The sequence below is a fragment of the Conger conger genome, chromosome 5, assembly GCF_963514075.1.
Source record: "Conger conger chromosome 5, fConCon1.1, whole genome shotgun sequence".
NCBI classification, from domain to species: Eukaryota; Metazoa; Chordata; class Actinopteri; order Anguilliformes; family Congridae; genus Conger; species Conger conger.
Genome location: NC_083764.1, coordinates 23,881,439 through 23,899,370, shown reverse-complemented (window position 1 = coordinate 23,899,370; position 17,932 = coordinate 23,881,439). Strand labels below are relative to the sequence as shown.

Genomic DNA, 17,932 nt, shown 5'->3' with positions numbered 1-17,932 from the left:
CCAGAACCTGCAGGTTCTTCCTCTAAAATATATGCCGTATCCGTCATCTCCTGACGGAGAAAGCCATCCAGCTCCTAGTCCAGGCGCTCATCATTTCCCGCCTGAATTACTGCAATCCCTCCTAGCCGGTCTCCCAGCTTGTGCCATCAACCCCCTCCAGCTGGTCCAGAATGCTGCAGCCTGCCTGATCACCAGTCAGCCCAGGTCGGCTCATGTTACCCCACTCCTCATTGGCCTCCACTGGCTTCCTATTGCTGCACGCATCCGCTTCAAGGCCCTAGTGTTGGCATTTCAGGCTGCTAAGGGGACTGCCCCACCTTACATCGGTCTGCCAGCTCTGGTTGCCTTGTGGTTCCCTGACTACGAGCACCTGGTGGTCGAGCTGCACGTTCATGCCTGTTTTCCGTTCTGGTTCCTCAGTGGTGGAATGACTTGTCTACCACTGTCAGGACAGCAGAATCCCTCCCCCTATTTCGATGCAGACTAAAAACACACCTTTTCAAACTATACCTTAGTCCTCCTTCCTGATCCCCCCCCCCCTTTCCAATATCCCTCTTATGAGGACTGCATTTTTATTTAGAACAGCCCTTCATGTGTATTTTACGAGTTATGGATGTGATGCTTTAACTTGTGAAAGAACCTATGCACTTGTAAATTACTTTGGATTAAAAGCGTCTGCCAAATGACTAAAATGTAAATGTTTGCCACATCACTTGCGCCATTTGCTGTCATCACATGCATCATGTGACTATACACAGTCCCATTTGAATCATTGAGATTTATCCTTACAAATTTGCCAGCGCCTCCTGATTAATGTTCCAATTACTTGGAAATTGTGTGGAAAGATTTGACTTGTTTTGAATCACTTGCCACTGACACTATAAATATAGTCAAGCCCTGGAAATAGAGGTACGCAATTACGATGGAATTATTTGAGCAGAAATAGCATCTCTTTTTTTATTTATGTAATTGAAAATATGTTAAGCTCTTCCATGTTTGAGAAACTTATTTTAACACAAAGTTTGGCTCATTGTCAATTGCTTTGTCTGAGTACTTCTCCCTTTCCAGAAATCGTTTCGTGTCACTAACCAGGTATGCAAACTTTGAGCAATTAGGACCCCCCCCTATCAATTTGAAAATGCAACCATGGAATTGTTTGCCATATAGCTCATTACAGAAGGTGAAATGATCTGACTGGTTGAAGCCCTTGGATATGAAAATGAAATATTTATTCTTCATGCTGTTTATTGCAATTATACATTCAATATGGCTTAATAGAGCAAATCATTCCTCAAAAATGATTAAAGTGTATAATTTAGGACAATTTAGGGGTTTGGGGTCACAACTGTGATTGGAACGAAGACAACCGCTGCTCCAAAGAGCCAATTAGAGCTAGTGATTCTTTGTTAGATCTCTCAGTGAGTAATCAGATTTTACCACTAGAGGTAAAAATGTTGAAAAGTGCTCAGCGTCATTATATGAAGCCTGCCAGAGCGCAGGGCTGCGAGGGTAAATGTGCTGGTAAATTGCCGTGGATATGTCCCCGTCTAAATTTCAAATAAAACGATAAATAAATCAATGTCTGCAAATATGGGCTATAAGAATTATGTATTACATACATGACATCATGCTTCTATTCTATTTTTGTTTGGCATTGCTTCCTTCATGTCTTTTATATTGTCATATCCTTAATCCTTATTGCTATGAATTCTGGGTAATTCTGCTGGGAAAGTCCGGTGAAATCTGCACCCAAATGGACTCTCATTTCCAACACCTGAACTCTCTTTCTTCTTCCTGGTCTGTTGTTGTTGTTCACAATACCTGTGTTCTGAGTATCGCATTTTCCCTTTTGGTTTTGTTTTTAATCTGCAGAGATCTAGTTATGTTATGAGTTATAACAAAGTCATGTTATGAGACAAACTGACTAGCTTGGGGCAAAGCTATTTGCAGTGTCTCACAGCCCCCTCTGGTGTTGGTTCAGCCACCCTGGGCTTTTGTGCTCTCTTAGGCTGGCCTTTTACAAGACAATATTTTAAGTGATTTCATTTCAGTGTTATAACTCAGGGTAAAATCATGCCAGTGTTGCCTCAGTTTGTGTGCACCCACATGTGACAACACTACACAATTAGTGTGAGATGATCACAAACTTAGTTGGAGCTGCTGTCATACAGTCTTTTTCTCCTCTTAACTGTTCAGACAAAATTGTTGACTATTATCATAAGTCTTTAGTCTTGGCCCAAAAGGGTTGTGACGGTCAATGGCGTGACTTCAAAATCCTACACTGTCAACAACCAGTAGGTGTGTAGTTATTGTCTGACATCACCAGTGCCAGAGTCTTTTTGGCTGTTTTAGCGCCAACCATTGCACACACAAGTACGGCAGAGGTCAAACGCTGTTGCTGCTGCTGCAGTGGCTCCATTGCTCATTGCTCATGGTTTTGTACTGTCTTCCTGTTTTCTTCTTTGTGTGAGTTTCTAACAGGAAGAGAAGGGCTAAAATAAAAGTAATCTCCAAAAGAATCCCGTTGGAGTCTTCTGTGTGAATATGCATGATGCTTGTGTGGACCTTTAGGGCTAAAAACCCATGACTTGTTATGACAGATTGTTGTTAAATCAGAGAGTGACTTTAGTTGCACAGAAGTCTTCTAATGTTTCGGACATACAGGGAAAAGACAACATTCTCAATACACTTTCCCTCATACAGGGAAAAGACAACACAATTACACCGCTTGAAACGTGGGTGAATCACATGTCATTTGTAAGTGGAGTAACCACTATGTTTAAGTTTGCTGGTACTACATTGCATTACATTATCAAAATTTGGCAGACGCTCTTATCCAGAGCGATGTACAGTTGCTTAGACTAAGCAGGAGACAATCCTCCCCTGGAACAATGCAGGGCCATTAAGGGCCTTGCTTAAGGGCCCAACAGCTGTGCAGATCTTATTGCGGCTATACCAGGATTAGAACCACCAACCTTGGGTGTCCCAGTCATTTACCTTAACCACTACACTACAGGCCACCCTATAAACTAGGGCACATTCCTTGATATTGCACACAGAAGATGCATTTGGCACTTATTGCACCTCTTAAAGGAATACACCAACATTAACATCACTTTTTTCCGACTTAGATGAAATGTTTGATTGAATTTTTGACCATTCGCTGGCTGGTTTTCCATGTTAGCATAACGTGTTATGACTTGAAGCCAATAGAAGTCAACTTTGAGGCTTTCTTATTTACACAAGGTATCATGTGTATTTGAAATACACATGCAGGATTTTTTTTAAACCAAGAGATTTTGTTTTTGTTTTTGGAGAAGTTAGACGGTTGGAACTATAACCACTGAACACACAGGTATCTAGCTCTACCTTCAGAAGGGGCGCGGATCACTTTTCTAAACCAGCAGAAGACGGAAGGATACATGTGTATTGGCTGTTTGTGCTTTGTCTCCATGTATCACTGTATCACACATTTGGGACACTTCTTTGTAAATCCAGTTTCTGAGTCTGCCCTCACCAAAGAGCTGGAATCCTATTGTTTTTGTTGAGATCCCCCCCCCCCATCAAGCTTGTACCTCTTGTAGCTCCTAAACCGTAAGACCTAGAGCTACCAAAAAAAGATACCATGAATCTTTCATCACTCACTATTCAGGTTATTTATCCAGATTGGCCCATAGGTGACGCTGTTATTATCATGTTTATATTTTGGCCTATAACTCTTGAACCATTTGGCCTAGAATACACAGGGTCCAAGCACATACAGCCAATATTACACCACTTAAAAATCACTTAATGACCATAGACAGGCAATACAAAATGAAAATCCTGCTTTTAATCAACTCTAGTTCCTCCTACTGAAGGGAATGGTCGTGATCCTCTAAAAACTGTATTTTTAAATACACTCCCTAAAAAAAATATTCCTGATCCCTTTTTTTAGCTAAACATGCCGTAGGTTACTAATGTTAATAAATAGTATTCTATATAAGTGAGCAATGGGACAGCATTAGCATTAGCTATCACATTTGTAAATTAAAATTCACAATCTGGTCTAATTTGCTGGGCAGTGGTGATGACGTGCAGTGAGGGCCGCTTAATTCCGAATTTCAGTTTTGCGTGTTCCGCGCAGCTGACAGACCTGCAAACATCAAAAACAGGGAAATGTTTCCGACTACACAACATTAAGCGGGGTAGCCTATTATGCATTGATTGCACAGGAGATTTAGTCTCAGTATGCTATGTCTTTAATGTGTAGCGTCAACGTTTGATAGTACCATGATAACCAAATCTCTAAAAATATATTCATGACATTGTGCGCATTATGTTCTATAAATCTATCCATGTTACTTGGCAATCTAAACTAAAACACAAATCGTCGTAATAACAGTAGCTAGGCGTTGAAACCGAACAAGCGAACTACCAATACATAATTATTTTCCAAAGCTCAGCGTTGTGACTTTTATTCACGCATATAGAGTACAAGCTAGCAAGTTAGCTTAGCTTTCTTTGTGATAAAAAGGCTTTCTTTCAGAAAACCGGTAGGCGTCCGATAATCTAACGCTGCGGTTCCAGAAATAAACCGGATGCCCTAATTGTTTATTTCCCGTAAAAAGGGTAGCAGTCTGATTGTCCGCTTTCCCTTCTATCTTTCCGGGAAAAGCTGGCATGTCCGTCTGAAACCCTATTCCGCACATCCCCATGGAGACCAAACAGAACAACCATTCGATCTACAGAAGGCGGGGCGATCCGCCCAAAACCAACCCGCAGCTACAACGTATCAGTGTCAGTTGCCTACGCTCCCCTCCATATATGTACATGGAAGTGGAACGAAATCGCGTGCCATGCAACGCAGGAATGCAAACACGCTCTGACGTAATTCATTCACGCTGTGGGGCGAGGCCTAACTGACAGAAAATAGACTCTTATCTTGCTAAAGGTTCACGTCCACAAATAATAAAATAATAATGCAAGTGAACCATAACCATTGTCATATGAACTGCGTATGTTATCTTTTTCTGACAATTAATTTGGATCCAGCTCAGATTACTTGTATAGGTCATCATAAGGCAAGGACGTTTCTCACAGTACTATATTTTAGATCATTTTGAAAACAGAAATATCGGTCATCTGAATGACGGGTACATGCAGTTCCCAATATTAAGGATAGACACTTAAAAAGCAAATATGTGACATTGTTCACAGCCCCCATTGGAAATCAAGTGACTTGTGGTAAGTAATCCAAGCAACTGAATTGTATTTCTATATTTTAATATTCTCTACATTATAGTTACATAATAAATAAATGTGTGTATGTATGTATGTATATATATATATATAAGCAACATATTGCTTTTCTTCCTCTAATGAAAATCTTGGATTTTTTTTTATAGCCTGTGCATGTTCCAAAAGACTGTGATTGTGCAATATGTGTCAAACTTTATTGTTTAGACATATTGCAAGACTTTGCAGAACATTGGTAACATCCTGCACCTGGTTTTGAGCTGATCGTTTTTAGCTTTGTGCTGCAGTTTCTGTTCATAAGGTTCTATGTTGATAATAGTAAATAAGGGGCATATAATGACAGGTATTTTCCACGGAATGGTTCTTGAAATGTTTTCACATCAGTTGAGGAGAATGTTCTTTCATTCCAGTCAGTTATAAGCAATTCCACTTAATTCAAGTGGTATTATATTCAGTAGTAGGACCTTGATGGTACATTATTAATTTGAATCTATCTTTTTGGTTGGACATGGTTGGAGTTTAGTTTTCACTCAGAAATAAACAAGGGACAAAACATCACTTCAAATATATTTAATGATCATAGTAAGCAATTAATGCTCTTATTTTGCGTTTGACAAACAAGTCGAAACTTTGAAGGTAGAAAAATAAACTATGTCATAAAATTCATCTTCACAGATTATGTAGCAGACAAAATGTTTTCATGGAAAACTAAGGAATTCAAATGACAGGAAATTACAGAACAGTAAAAGCTATGCATGCAAATTCAGTAAATTTCATGATTACTTTTGGACACTATATTCAGTTTTTTCACATTAATATACAATTCAAGTGAACCACAAAACAGGACAACACAATACATTAAGATATCTAACATCAAAATAAAACAAAAAACAAAGCTAAAATATCAGGGTATTTTCAAATTCTATGCCACCTCTTTGCATGCTGGTAAATTTGTATACTTCAATTCTCTGTACGGGAAATACATATCCATGCTTTACCTATACCAAAGTGTTTAGAAGATGTTAATACTGGTTTGACAAAGGTAAACATTTCATGAAGACAACATTTGGATGAAAGGCTTGATCACAAAAGACACATGTCATGTTAAGTGAGATCAGGTCCCATGGGCAGATCGCCTCAACAGTAATTTCCAAGTGCCATCCAATTGATTACCTAATGGCATCAACATTACAGCGCCAAGAGGGTGGGAGAATTGAGAATATCTATCACCAGATCGGTTCTGTCCTCTCCGCCTTTGCAGCTCTCGTCCACATTGGCAGAAGAGTCAAACTCGGGGTAGGTGAACGAGAAAAGTGACAAATAGCTGGTGCAGGAGGGGGTAGAAGTCAAAACAGGGGTGCTCAGAGGCTCCAGGTCGTTGGATACAGACTTGTAGAGGGTCTCCCAGTCCGTGGCCCCCAAGGACCCGCTCAAGTCCATGTCTGGAACAGACCGTGCCGTCTCCATGGAGACCTTGCCTAGGCTCGGAAGCAGATTGTCCAGGGGCTCGTCTTTCAGGTCAAGGGGGGGCTCCAGGTCGCTGGCACTCGCAGCCACGCTGGAGCACAGGAGGATGTTGGAGTTTCCAGAGATAGCAGTGGCCGGGGGGACATCGGACCCGTCCAGCTCCTGGAGTGGCGTCGATTCCAGCGCGCTGCTCTCCGGGAGCTTGCCGTCCTCCAGGACCGAAAGGAGCTGGGGCGACCCCAGGGGTTCTCTGAAGTCTCCCTCTGGATCGTCAGCAATTCGGCAGGCTGGCTTGTGGGCAGCCAAGATGAGCTCCAGCCTCTCTTTCTCTTTCTGGAGGCTGGCGATGTCCGCCTGCAGCGCCGCCTTTTCTTCTTCTAGCGCGTCCGTTTCCTGCGGAGAAGACGGGGCAGGTTTATCACAGACGAATCGAGTCTCACTCGCGAAAGCGCACACCTCCGCGTCAGCAGTCGCGGCCGACCAGCTTCCGCGCAACAATTGACAGGTTCACTTACGGATTGCAGCGTGTCGGTGAGCTCCTTCCTTCTGTTGCGACACTTTGCTGCGGCTATTTTGTTCCGCTCCCGCCTGATCTTCTTCCTCTCTTCCTCTTCCGGGGAGAGCTGTTTCACAAAAAAAAAAAAACACAATTATTATCCGGAGCAATCTTGCCATTGCATCTGCTAAGCCTTGACTTCTGGAGGCAATTTCTTTTTCTTGGGAAAGAGTGGCAAATGTATCCTTCACTAAGTGCATCTAAAAATAGACCATTGTTGCAGACTCACCATGAGCTGAATATAAATTGGGTGCCTGTGCCCAATGTACAGCTCTAAAGCATGCGAACAAAAAGTCTGCTCTGTCGGTAGTGCACCGGGTACTTAGAAAGGAAACATTTTTTCTTAATTATGCTATTACTGAGCATCAGACATTTAGTTTATGATTTGACTGTAGAGTTGATCAATATAAGCAGGCATTGTAGTGAAAAAAAAATACCTTCTCGTTCTTTGCCTTCCTGACAGCGGTCTGTCCTCTGCCTCTGACTGCTTTGTGAGTCGCTTGCACGGCGCTTGGTGCTTTATGGGATTGAGCGATGGATGTGATCATGGTTGGCTGGACCATCCATTGCAAGTCAGGGGTAGTTGAAATTGCAGTCACCGTTGGAACAAAAGGGGACTCGGATGCATCCATTTCAGAACATTCCTGCAGAACAGCATAGCACATTTTAGATATGAAAGATTGATTTGCATGCAATATCAATTCATTGTTTTATTACACTGATTACCAAAACATTTCAAATCCACAGAACAAGTCATTAATTTTGTTATGCTTTGATGAATACATATTGCATCTTTTAAATATGCAAAGAAGCTCTTATTCATAATATCTATGTATATTGCATGCATCATACTACCTATGCATTTACATATGTACGCATGTACCCACCTCTACATCAATAACGCTTTATAACTGTCGCTGACGTCAACACTGACGCAAAATTACCGCGGAGTCTCCTAATTTTTTATTATTATTTTTCTTAAGACCAAACCTGACCCTTAGCAGGGCACAGAGACAGCAATAGCTATACAAGCTATACGTCATACCGTATATCCCAATTCAGTAAATGTGTGCGGATTTTATACTGAGGAAATTTTATTCAAGTACATATAATGATCCACTTATTTCAAAATTGCTTCGCAAATCACCCCCACCCCCCACCCCACCACCATTAACCACAAGCACTGCTACAGTCCCGAATGTCTGAAATCCTATGAATATCCCTGTAAGCAACATATTTTCTATTAAACTATTGCAGTCAATATTTAATGCACTATAATACATTCATTTAAATTATATAATTTGAATTTCAGTAAATGCATGCATTCGTGTCAACGGCCATGGTAAGACTTTTCTATTATAATATACTATTATTATAATTATAGCGTTATTATGATAATGACCGAACTTCATTTTTATCAATGGGACGGGAGCGCGCATCTGTCAAAGCTAGTTTTTTGCCTGGCTGTGTGAACTAAAGTAAGCTACTATTGCGTGCTATTAACTCATCGCAGGGTAAATACCCACTGCGTAAATGCAATATCCATTATTATAAACATAATTCTTAATTCTTAATGTACCTGCTGCGTTGTCTCCATCGGTGAAGCGGAGGTGCCAGAAAACGAATCATCTGGAGACTGCTGGTTGTACGTGAGGGTGTCCCCGGCAGGAGATGCAGTACTGCAGCGAGAAGATGAATCGTAATCGGGGCTTAAGTTTTGAAACATTTTTCCACAAAATTGAAGGCCACATGCAAAAATAAAGAATTGTATGCCTTCTAAATATGTCAATTCAATCGCTGTCGATACACTGTCTCTTGCGAAGTCTTCCCTATTTCTTCTCCAGGTTTACAAACCTGGTAACTGCTAGGTTACTTTGCTAGCTCCTCCTTTTATACTGTCACAATTTTATGAATGAAATCTGTGCGCAAAGGCTGTACCATTTCTAGAGGGGAGAGACTTTGATGAGAAAATAAACAACTCAATTTTTCAGTTTCTGAGCGATACTTGCGCACACTACGATAAAATGACATTTTGTTATAGGATACCTGCATTATATATAGAGCACAACGTTTACAATGGGCACTCTATAAAAAGCGTAAAGATTATTCAGACGTGCCAGATCTATTACATGGTGTCTGCAATGTAATTCTATTCAGCACAAATGTCCGTTAAATAAAATAAATACAGAAATAAAAGCTATTCAAAATAAAATGAAACGAGTCGTTTGTGGACGAATTGCTTAGCTATACCTCCGTGACACTGTACCAGAGTGAAATGACATATGTTTGGCATACCAGACAGGGAAAGACCATGAAGAACTGTGGAAAAACTCATTTGTTTTAATTATTTCATAGACGTATAGTCTACCTTACCATGCATGTGTCGTCAAATGTTTCCACACAAGATAGTTGTAGATACCATTACAGTTGTTTGCCTTTTTTTCAATTATACCATTTTTCATTTTAATTGTTACACACGTAAGCGGATCGTTGAAAAATAAGGAATTAATCAATTTTTAGTCCGTTTTAGCATTTTTATTAATTCACCCTTGCAGTGTGCGTGCACACATTAGGCCTACTAATGACTGAAATGAATAAAAGGTCAACTACTATTCGCTCCGTAATATTATGAAGAGGAGCGAAAGCATCGCTCAAAAATAAAACTAGAACATCTTAACCTGAGTCTGAGGGACAAAAACATTGTCAATGTGCAACCATTTCAACTGTCTATTCAAATAGTATCCTCCTTTGTGCAGTCTGGAAACGCAGACTGGGAATACAGAACATTTACATGGAGCTGGTCATCTAGCCAATCACAGGGGAGAGTTATCATACCATATATGGTACATCCTGTTCACATGACCTCGGATTGCACTTGGTCGCTTTTTTGAAGAAAAAGTGTTGATCAGCAATTATGTTGCCTCTTACTTATATGCTACTGTGAGTTTTATGTGCAAGCAACCTCTGTACATCTTTTGTGAAGATACTACTCTGATTAAAGTCAAAGGGTGGCCTGATGGGCAGAGGAGTAAGGCCTACATGGATCACCCGATATGGATTTAAATATCCTCAAATTAAAGGTGACTGCACTTTAACCACAATCTCATGGTCCAAATCCAATGTGCCAGAGCACAGAGTAAAAAAACAGAAATTGTACCACTGTCCAAATACTTATGGACTACACTGTACTTCTGGGTGCTTCACTGCTTAGATTGGCAAGGATATTGTCTGGTTTTACACTGAGTGAGCACTTTATTAGGTAATTATTAGACTTATTTTTTAGATTCATTAAGTCTTCTGCTGCTGTAGTCTAGAGGTTTGATGTGTTGTGTGTTCAGAGATGCTGTTCTGCATACCACTGTTGTAATGTGTGATTATTTGTGTTACTGTCACCTTCCTGTCAGCTTTGACCAATCTGGCCCCTCTCTTCTGACTGCTCTCATTAACAATGTGTTTCTGCCCACAGAACTGCTGCTCACTGGGTTTTCTTTTGTTTTTTGCACCATTCTTTTCACCAAACCCTAAAGACTGTTCTGAGTGAAAATCCCAGGAGATTTCTGAGATACTCAACACCCTGGCTGGCTTCAATAATCATTCCGCGGTCAAAGTCACTTAGATCACATTTCTTCCCCATTCTGACATTTGGTCTGAAAACTTGTATGCATTTTTAGTTGCTGCCACAAGATTGGCTGATTAAATATTTGCATTAACAAGCGAGTGTACAGGTCACTGAGTGTATATGCATGTTTATGGGTTGGACATTACTAGGACAACCCCGATTGTTTGGGGAAAACAAGTTTGGTAAAGCAGTCCAGAAAAAATTCCCTGTGAATAATAAATAACCTGAATTTAAAAAATGCAGTGCCATAAATGTATGGAATCATCTTGAGCAGGATGGATGTCACTTTTTTAGTTACATTTTAGGACATGTGGTTTTCATTAAAACGAATATGTTCTTTTCTGCATGAATGTACACTCACCGAGCACTTTATTTACAGCGAGGAACATTTTTACTTTATTACACCTACTTATTCATGGGATTATCTAATCAGCCAATTGTGTGGCAGCAGTGGAATGCATGCAATCATTTATATACGGGTCAGGAGCTTCAGCTATTGTTCACATCAACCATCAAAATGGGGTAAAATGTGATCTAACTGACTTGGATCGTGGAATGATTGTTGGTGGCAGATAGGGTGATTTGAGTATCTCAGAAACTGCTGATCTCCTGGGACTTTCATGTACACTAGTCTCTAGAGTTTGAAAAATAAAATAAATAAAAATCCAGTGAATAGCAGTTCTGCAGACAGAAATGCCTTGTTAATGAGAGATGTCAGAGGAGAATTGCCAGACTGGTCAAAGCTGACAGGAAGGTGACAGTAATGCAAATAAGCACACATTACAACAGTGTTATGCAGAAGAGCATCTCTGAACACATCATACCTCTAAGTGGATAGGTTACAGCAGTAGATAAAATAAAATAAATCTAATAAATACCTAATAAACTGCTCTGTGAGTGTATACTCTGCACTGAATGACATCATTAGTAACACAGAGAGAGACTGAAATGTAAAAAATATTATTTTGGTGACATTATGGTCGTCATCAACTTTTCTCTACAAGCAGACACATGCACTTGTAACTTTCTGCCAGGTACAAGAAGCGCCTAAGGGTCACCATGTGCTGAGAATATTTTTGGTCTTCTGCCACATACGGAACATCAACATAAGCATTCTGATTGCCATTGGTGTCTGTTATTGGCATTTGTCAACATGAGGAGCAGAGTCAAGGAAGCCATTATGAGGCATGAGAAATAATAATATACATAGGCCAAACCTTTGACTGACTAAAATCATTGACATTGACAGTTGATGAACAAAAAATTCCAACCATAATGAAGAAAAAAACCCAAACATCCACAAGACCCTTTTCCAGAACTCTTTTAGATACTTCTAAGCAATCTATAACCATTCTGTTTTTGCATCTAACTACATCTTGCAGTATTTCTGTATGTGGAGACTTCTGCAGACAGTAGTCACAGAACTGGAACCCAACGTGGTCTTCTGCTGTTGTAGCCCATCCACCTCAAGGTTTTACGTGTTGTGCATTCTAAGATGCTTTTCTGCTCAAAATGTACAGAGTGGTTGCCTGAGTTACCGTAGCCTTTCTATCAGCTTGAACCAGTCTGGCCATTCTCTGTTGACTTCTCTCATTAACACATTAACAGTGTTTCCGCCTGCAAAACTATCGCTACAGGTCTTCCTAATAAAGTGCTCAGTGTGTGTATTTCATCCCTGCTCTTTTTGGAATGTGTGGCTGTCTTCCAGTGTCTTGACCATTTTGGGAGGAAACAAGCTGGGGTTCGGAATTTCCCTTCCTCCATTTCCTTTATGACTGTTCCTTGTTTACTGTTTTTGTAAGCTTCATTGTTTTAAGGTAAATGTCTTCATTTTAACCTGGTTGCAAGTTACATTTTGATAAAGGTTGAGCCACAAAGTCAGAGAGGGCCTGCACACCTTACAGGTGCAAAAAAACTCTGATGAAGGCCTAGTGCCGAAACGTCAGCACGCCTGCCCATAAAGTGGTGACTCTGTAAGGCAGCAGTGTTGCGCTTTTTCCTTACTTTTTGATAAAGGTTGAGCCAACAGATTACTCTGCCTATCAATTGGGCAATTTAATTCACACTTTATATCTTTGATAATGATTACCAAATTAAATTAAATAAGCATGTATGTTGGTTAAGTGAGGTGTTTTAACTGTTGGCACGCTTGTGTTCAGTATTGTGGAGTGCTGGACATTTAAACAAGGGTGTTGACTGTTAAAACTGCTGACTTCATACATTGCTGTTTTAAACACCTTTAATCCATCCTCGCTTCCCCAAAAGGAGACAAAGAAAAAAAATAACACATTTAAGCAAGTCTAAATGTTATAGGCCTATCCTAGAGGCAAATGACTGCTGGCTGCTTCTTGGCAATATTCATTGTTTGTTTGTTTGTTTGTTTTTTATTAACCAACTTTGATTTCGTAAATATTAAGCAATAAAAATGAATAAGATATAACGTGTGAGGTATGAAGCATAAAGATATGGGAATTTATGTGACAAATAGGCCTAATGCAGAGTCAGCTTCGATTTGGGTGAGCCCGATGTGACATAATGTTTGGCCAAATGTTGATAATAATGACGACAATGGGGTATGCCCCGCGCGTGGAGTTAAATCAGGTCATGGGCAATACAATACAGCCATGAGAGTTTTAAAATATAAAATATTATCACGGCATGGTTATAAATATTCTGCCATTCAGTAATACCGCTATACCCGCATTCCAACTGTAACGTCAAATTCTCAGAGGGTTTCTAGGCAACAAACAAATCTACTGCCTCTCCTTCTTTACCACGCTGCTTCTGACGTTACTAAGCACCGACCAATGGCAGACGACTCACGCGCAGTTTCTGTGGCTCGGTAGATTTCCCGTCAGTAACCCGCATCGTTTTACAGGATGTATTCCATATAAGGATACCTACGTATTGGGATACCCTTCTGTGGAACGTTCCATTTCTAACTGTAGGTAAGTTATTTATTACGACTTTGAAGTGTTTTAAAAGTAGATCATTTAAAATGAACCGAATAAACAAGTGCAATTTTTATTTTCAGAACAATCTATGATCCGTCTGTTTTAGTTTTGATATTAAATTCGTACACAAGTTTCTTCATGATTTCAGACGACGGAGTCCCCTTCATTTACTCGTAGTGCAACTGGACTTCCATTCATAACTTCTTTTTTTTTGCTGGTGGGGGAACGAGGCTATATAAGCTTCGGAGACAGTGAAAGCTGACACTTAAAACTTCGAGTTCTAACTACGACCTGATAATTTGACAATCTGCGCATTAACTGACAACCAAAACAGAAAACCTGTCAAACAACTTTTACATTTGAAACCTAGGTAATAGAGACGTACTTTCCTTGGAGGTTTACTTTGGGATTTTTTCAAGGATGATGTACACAGGCTTCGGCTCAGAGTGCGATTCAACCTCCCGGTGCAGTACCGCCTCCCCGGCTGGCGAAATGCTCAGTTATTATTCGTCTCCAACCGGCTCTTATTCCAGTATGGGTTCCCCTGTCACCCACACTCAGGTAAGATTAGATATTTGGAAATTCTGTGGTCTACACGGCAATGTAAATGATCTTTATATTGTATGTCCCAAAGGAGGCATCAATTTCCGTTATATTGTGTTTAACAACTAATGTGCACGCTGTATTTATCGATTAATAAAACGTCCACCAAACAGCTCAGCCGGGGATGTTCATAGTTAGTCTCTTACTTTACTACGAATACGTGAATTTACACTGTGCACCTTTTTAAAGCTGTGTTGCATGCCAGTGTGCGCAGGCCACAACTGTTTACGCGGAACGCAAATGCAAATTAATTCATTCCTCAATATAGATACTCCACGTCATGAGTTGCATCACTATAATATTTATAACGGTCTCGATTTTTATAGAACATACAAGCGCATATAGCGTCATGCATATGTATTCGTTTGGGGATGTCTCAGATCAATATTGTAACATCTACACAAGAATGTTGGATGAACAGTTTCGCTCGTTTTTTCTTTTTAATATTTACGTTGCCTATATTTCCCCTTTCTTTTCTGCAGGAGTTCACAGATCTGACCGTTTCAAGCGCACCTTTCATCCCGACTGTCACGTCAATCTCCACAAGTGCGGATTTGCAATGGATGATCCAGCCGACCAATCTTATTTCATCTGTAGCCCCTTCTTATACCAGTACCGAGAGATCGACTCCAACATTCACAAGTGCAGGAATGGTCAAGATTACTGGAACCAAGGGATTGAACACTCGCAAGAGAGGCCACGGGGAACAGGTGATTTTCAATCATTGACCTATGAGTTAAATTGATACAAATAGTCAATTTATACGAATGTTTAGTGACTGTACCATTGTGTACGATGTCAAAACTATGGAAAAGCTATATGCATTGTGTAGCATCACTGCTGTTTGAGGTATAAGCCACAAAAGCCTGCTTCCAGTTGGAAGGCAATTGTTGAATGATCTTACAATCAGCACTGAGCAAGCAGGCTAATAATTCAATCACTGAAGTTGGTATAACTACTGAATATGAATTAAACACTTTTTATTTTTGTTTTTATAGCTTTCCCCTGAGGAGGAGGACAAGAAAAGGCTTCGCAGAGAGAGGAATAAAATGGCAGCAGCGAAATGCCGTAACCGGAGAAGAGAACTCACTGACACTTTGCAAGCTGTAAGTATTTTTTTAAAGTGGACATTTTTAAAAAGTGTTGGCATCATATTGACTTCCGAGACTTGGAGGCCATTGTTAAGGAAATCCTAACAAAATATATTTTTTCATTCTTTTAAATAGGAAACCGATATTCTGGAGGATGAAAAATCATCTCTGAAGACCGAAATTGCAAATCTCATGAAGGAAAAGGAGAAACTGGAGTTCATACTAATGGCTCACAGGCCAGCCTGCAAAGTCCCCTCAGACATGGAGGCTGGCTTCCCAGAGACCTCCATCTCCCCTGCTCACAGCTTCTCCAGCGAGGTCAGCTCCCCCAAGATAGAGGCATCTGCCTCACTCTCACCCAAACCTTCCATATTCTCTGCCAATTCTGCCTTAGAGGTCAACGAAAACACTACAGTAAAGCTGTCTGACCTGGACAGCTCCCTGGAGGAATCATTTGACCTGCTGACTCCTCTCAGAAAGATCACCGTGGAGGCGGTGCGGTCCGTCCCCGACATGGACTTGTCCAGCTCATTCTGCACTCAGGACTGGGAGCCCCTCTACATTCCCTCCACCAATGATCTCGAGCCCCTCTGCACCCCAGTGGTGACATGCTCCCCTGCCTGCACAACATACACGTCTTCCTTTGTATTCACATACTCCGATGCTGACCCTCTCCCCACATGTAGTGTGGCCCACATGAGAGAAAATAGTAGCAATGACCAGTCCTCAGATTCCCTCAGCTCACCCACCTTGCTGGCCTTGTGAGGGCACTTGAGTGACATTACTAGGATGCATGAATCTAGCGTAAATTAGTGCATATGCTGGACTGTGGAATGGAATACCACAAACCTGTCACCCCCCACCCCCGATCTTATTTGTATGTAGCAAAAAATAATAATGTTTATGAAGTTCTATAAAAGCATGTCAAACCATGCTAGGGTTCAAATGTATGTATTTTTTTATTGGTGCTAGATATTAAAAGTTGTATTTGTGCAGCTGACTTTAAAATGTGTTCACAGCAATAGAATTAACTCGATGTTTGTTTCTGTTTTACCGAATGTGTGTGCTTATTGTATACATTGTGTGGTATTTATAAAGGATGTGCTTGTCTAAGCATTGTGCGAGTGGGGTAAATTTGATGATACAGTTTTCTGTGAAAACGCTGTGTTTTTAATTTATTTATTAAATCTGTTTCTGATATTTATATTTTCAATTTTATTTTTCTACTTGAAAAGCTTGTGAAAAAGCAAAGCTAATTTATATTGTTTGCTCAATATTACAAACAATAAATATCTGAAAACGACGTGTGCATGTGATGTTTGGTGTTTTAAGTTATAAAGCTCATGTTTCCATAGAGTGTATAATCTAAACTCGGCTACATAATACCCATTTTACTGCACATATATCCTACATTTGAAACAACCAGTATACGTTCACAAACTTTCCCGACACAATCTTTCTGAGATTAAAAAATAAACGTCCCAAAATAGTTTTCCAGACCCCTCCGCTGTTCTATTTGCTGTTCCGTCTCCAAGGTTAACACAAAACGTCAGAGCGCGCTAACGTCAGTGCGTGTTACATTGTTCTGTTTTTTTTTTTTTTTTCTGAATACCCTGCAACGTTAACGGAATGACGTCTGACGTTTCCGTGACCAAATATAGATTTACTTTCTTCCTAGGCGGGTGGAAATTTCTGGAAAATTGCTGGGCGACTCAGCGAGTATGTTGTTACCTTAGCAATTATATACTGTTATGTAGCTAGATGCCGAAATTCAAGAAAGCCGACGATATACGGGTAGGTAGCCCAAAATATAAGAGAAAATATATTCAGCAGTTTATGTTAACGTGCATCTGTGAATAATTCTGCGTTAACCTTTCTAATTTGGTAACCTTGCTTTTCCTACGTAAGGCTAGCAAAAATGATATGGCTGTAGGTTAGCTAGGCTAGCTAGCTATGTTAAATTAATAGATTTACCGAGCTCCAGTTTTGATGATGTTAGTTTTGGATAGCACCTGCCATTTTTAGAATTTGCTTTCCGGATAGAAAAAGAACGGAACCAACAAGCAATCCTTACATCTTGGCTACAGCTGAACAAATTGGGTCAAGGCAGTTTCGGTTCTTGGTGCTGAATTCACGTGAACTCTACTTTATTATATGTACAGCTACTTATTCATGCAAATATCTGATCAACTGGTCCGGAGCTTCAGTTAATGTTCACATCAACCATCAGGATGGGGGGGGAAAGTGACTTTGACCGTGGAATGATTGTTGATGCCAGAGAGGGTAGTTTGAGTATCTCAGAAACTGCTCCTGGGATTTCCACACACAAAAAAAGTTTTCAGAGAATGGTGCGAAATACAAAAAACATCCAGTGAGCAGCAGTCCTGCTGGCAGAAACGCTCTG

The 17,932-nt window shown here is 40.4% G+C and overlaps 2 protein-coding genes across 2 annotated transcripts; one reads left to right on the top strand and one right to left on the bottom strand.

The window, feature by feature from the left end:
* Positions 1–5,793: 5,793 nt before the first annotated feature.
* LOC133128575 (protein c-Fos-like) lies at positions 5,794–9,109 on the bottom strand. The gene is made up of 4 exons (XM_061242206.1): positions 8,841–9,109; positions 7,699–7,905; positions 7,221–7,328; positions 5,794–7,098 (listed from the first exon to the last, which is right to left on the bottom strand). Exons 1-4 carry the CDS (start codon positions 8,985–8,987, stop codon positions 6,427–6,429), a joined length of 1,134 nt encoding a protein of 377 aa, XP_061098190.1. The 5' UTR covers positions 8,988–9,109; the 3' UTR covers positions 5,794–6,426.
* Positions 9,110–13,820: 4,711 nt separating this feature from the next.
* Positions 13,821–16,831, top strand: LOC133128418 (protein c-Fos-like). Its single transcript, XM_061241924.1, has 4 exons — positions 13,821–14,395; positions 14,920–15,147; positions 15,436–15,543; positions 15,664–16,831. Exons 1-4 carry the CDS (start codon positions 14,255–14,257, stop codon positions 16,291–16,293), a joined length of 1,107 nt encoding a protein of 368 aa, XP_061097908.1. The 5' UTR covers positions 13,821–14,254; the 3' UTR covers positions 16,294–16,831.
* The last annotated feature ends 1,101 nt before the right edge of the window (positions 16,832–17,932 follow it).

Excerpts from the sequence above, each read along its gene's own strand:
- LOC133128575 (XM_061242206.1), bottom strand. The coding sequence starts at position 8,987 with ATGTTTCAAAACTTAAGCCCCGATTACGATTCATCTTCTCGCTGCAGT. Across the intron at positions 7,329-7,698 it reads GGAAGGCAAAGAACGAGAAG|CTCTCCCCGGAAGAGGAAGA; the intron begins GTATTTTTTTTT and ends TTTGTGAAACAG. Across the intron at positions 7,099-7,220 it reads TCACCGACACGCTGCAATCC|GAAACGGACGCGCTAGAAGA; the intron begins GTAAGTGAACCT and ends TCTTCTCCGCAG.
- LOC133128418 (XM_061241924.1), top strand. The coding sequence starts at position 14,255 with ATGATGTACACAGGCTTCGGCTCAGAGTGCGATTCAACCTCCCGGTGC. Across the intron at positions 14,396-14,919 it reads CCCCTGTCACCCACACTCAG|GAGTTCACAGATCTGACCGT; the intron begins GTAAGATTAGAT and ends TCTTTTCTGCAG. Across the intron at positions 15,148-15,435 it reads AGAGAGGCCACGGGGAACAG|CTTTCCCCTGAGGAGGAGGA; the intron begins GTGATTTTCAAT and ends TTGTTTTTATAG.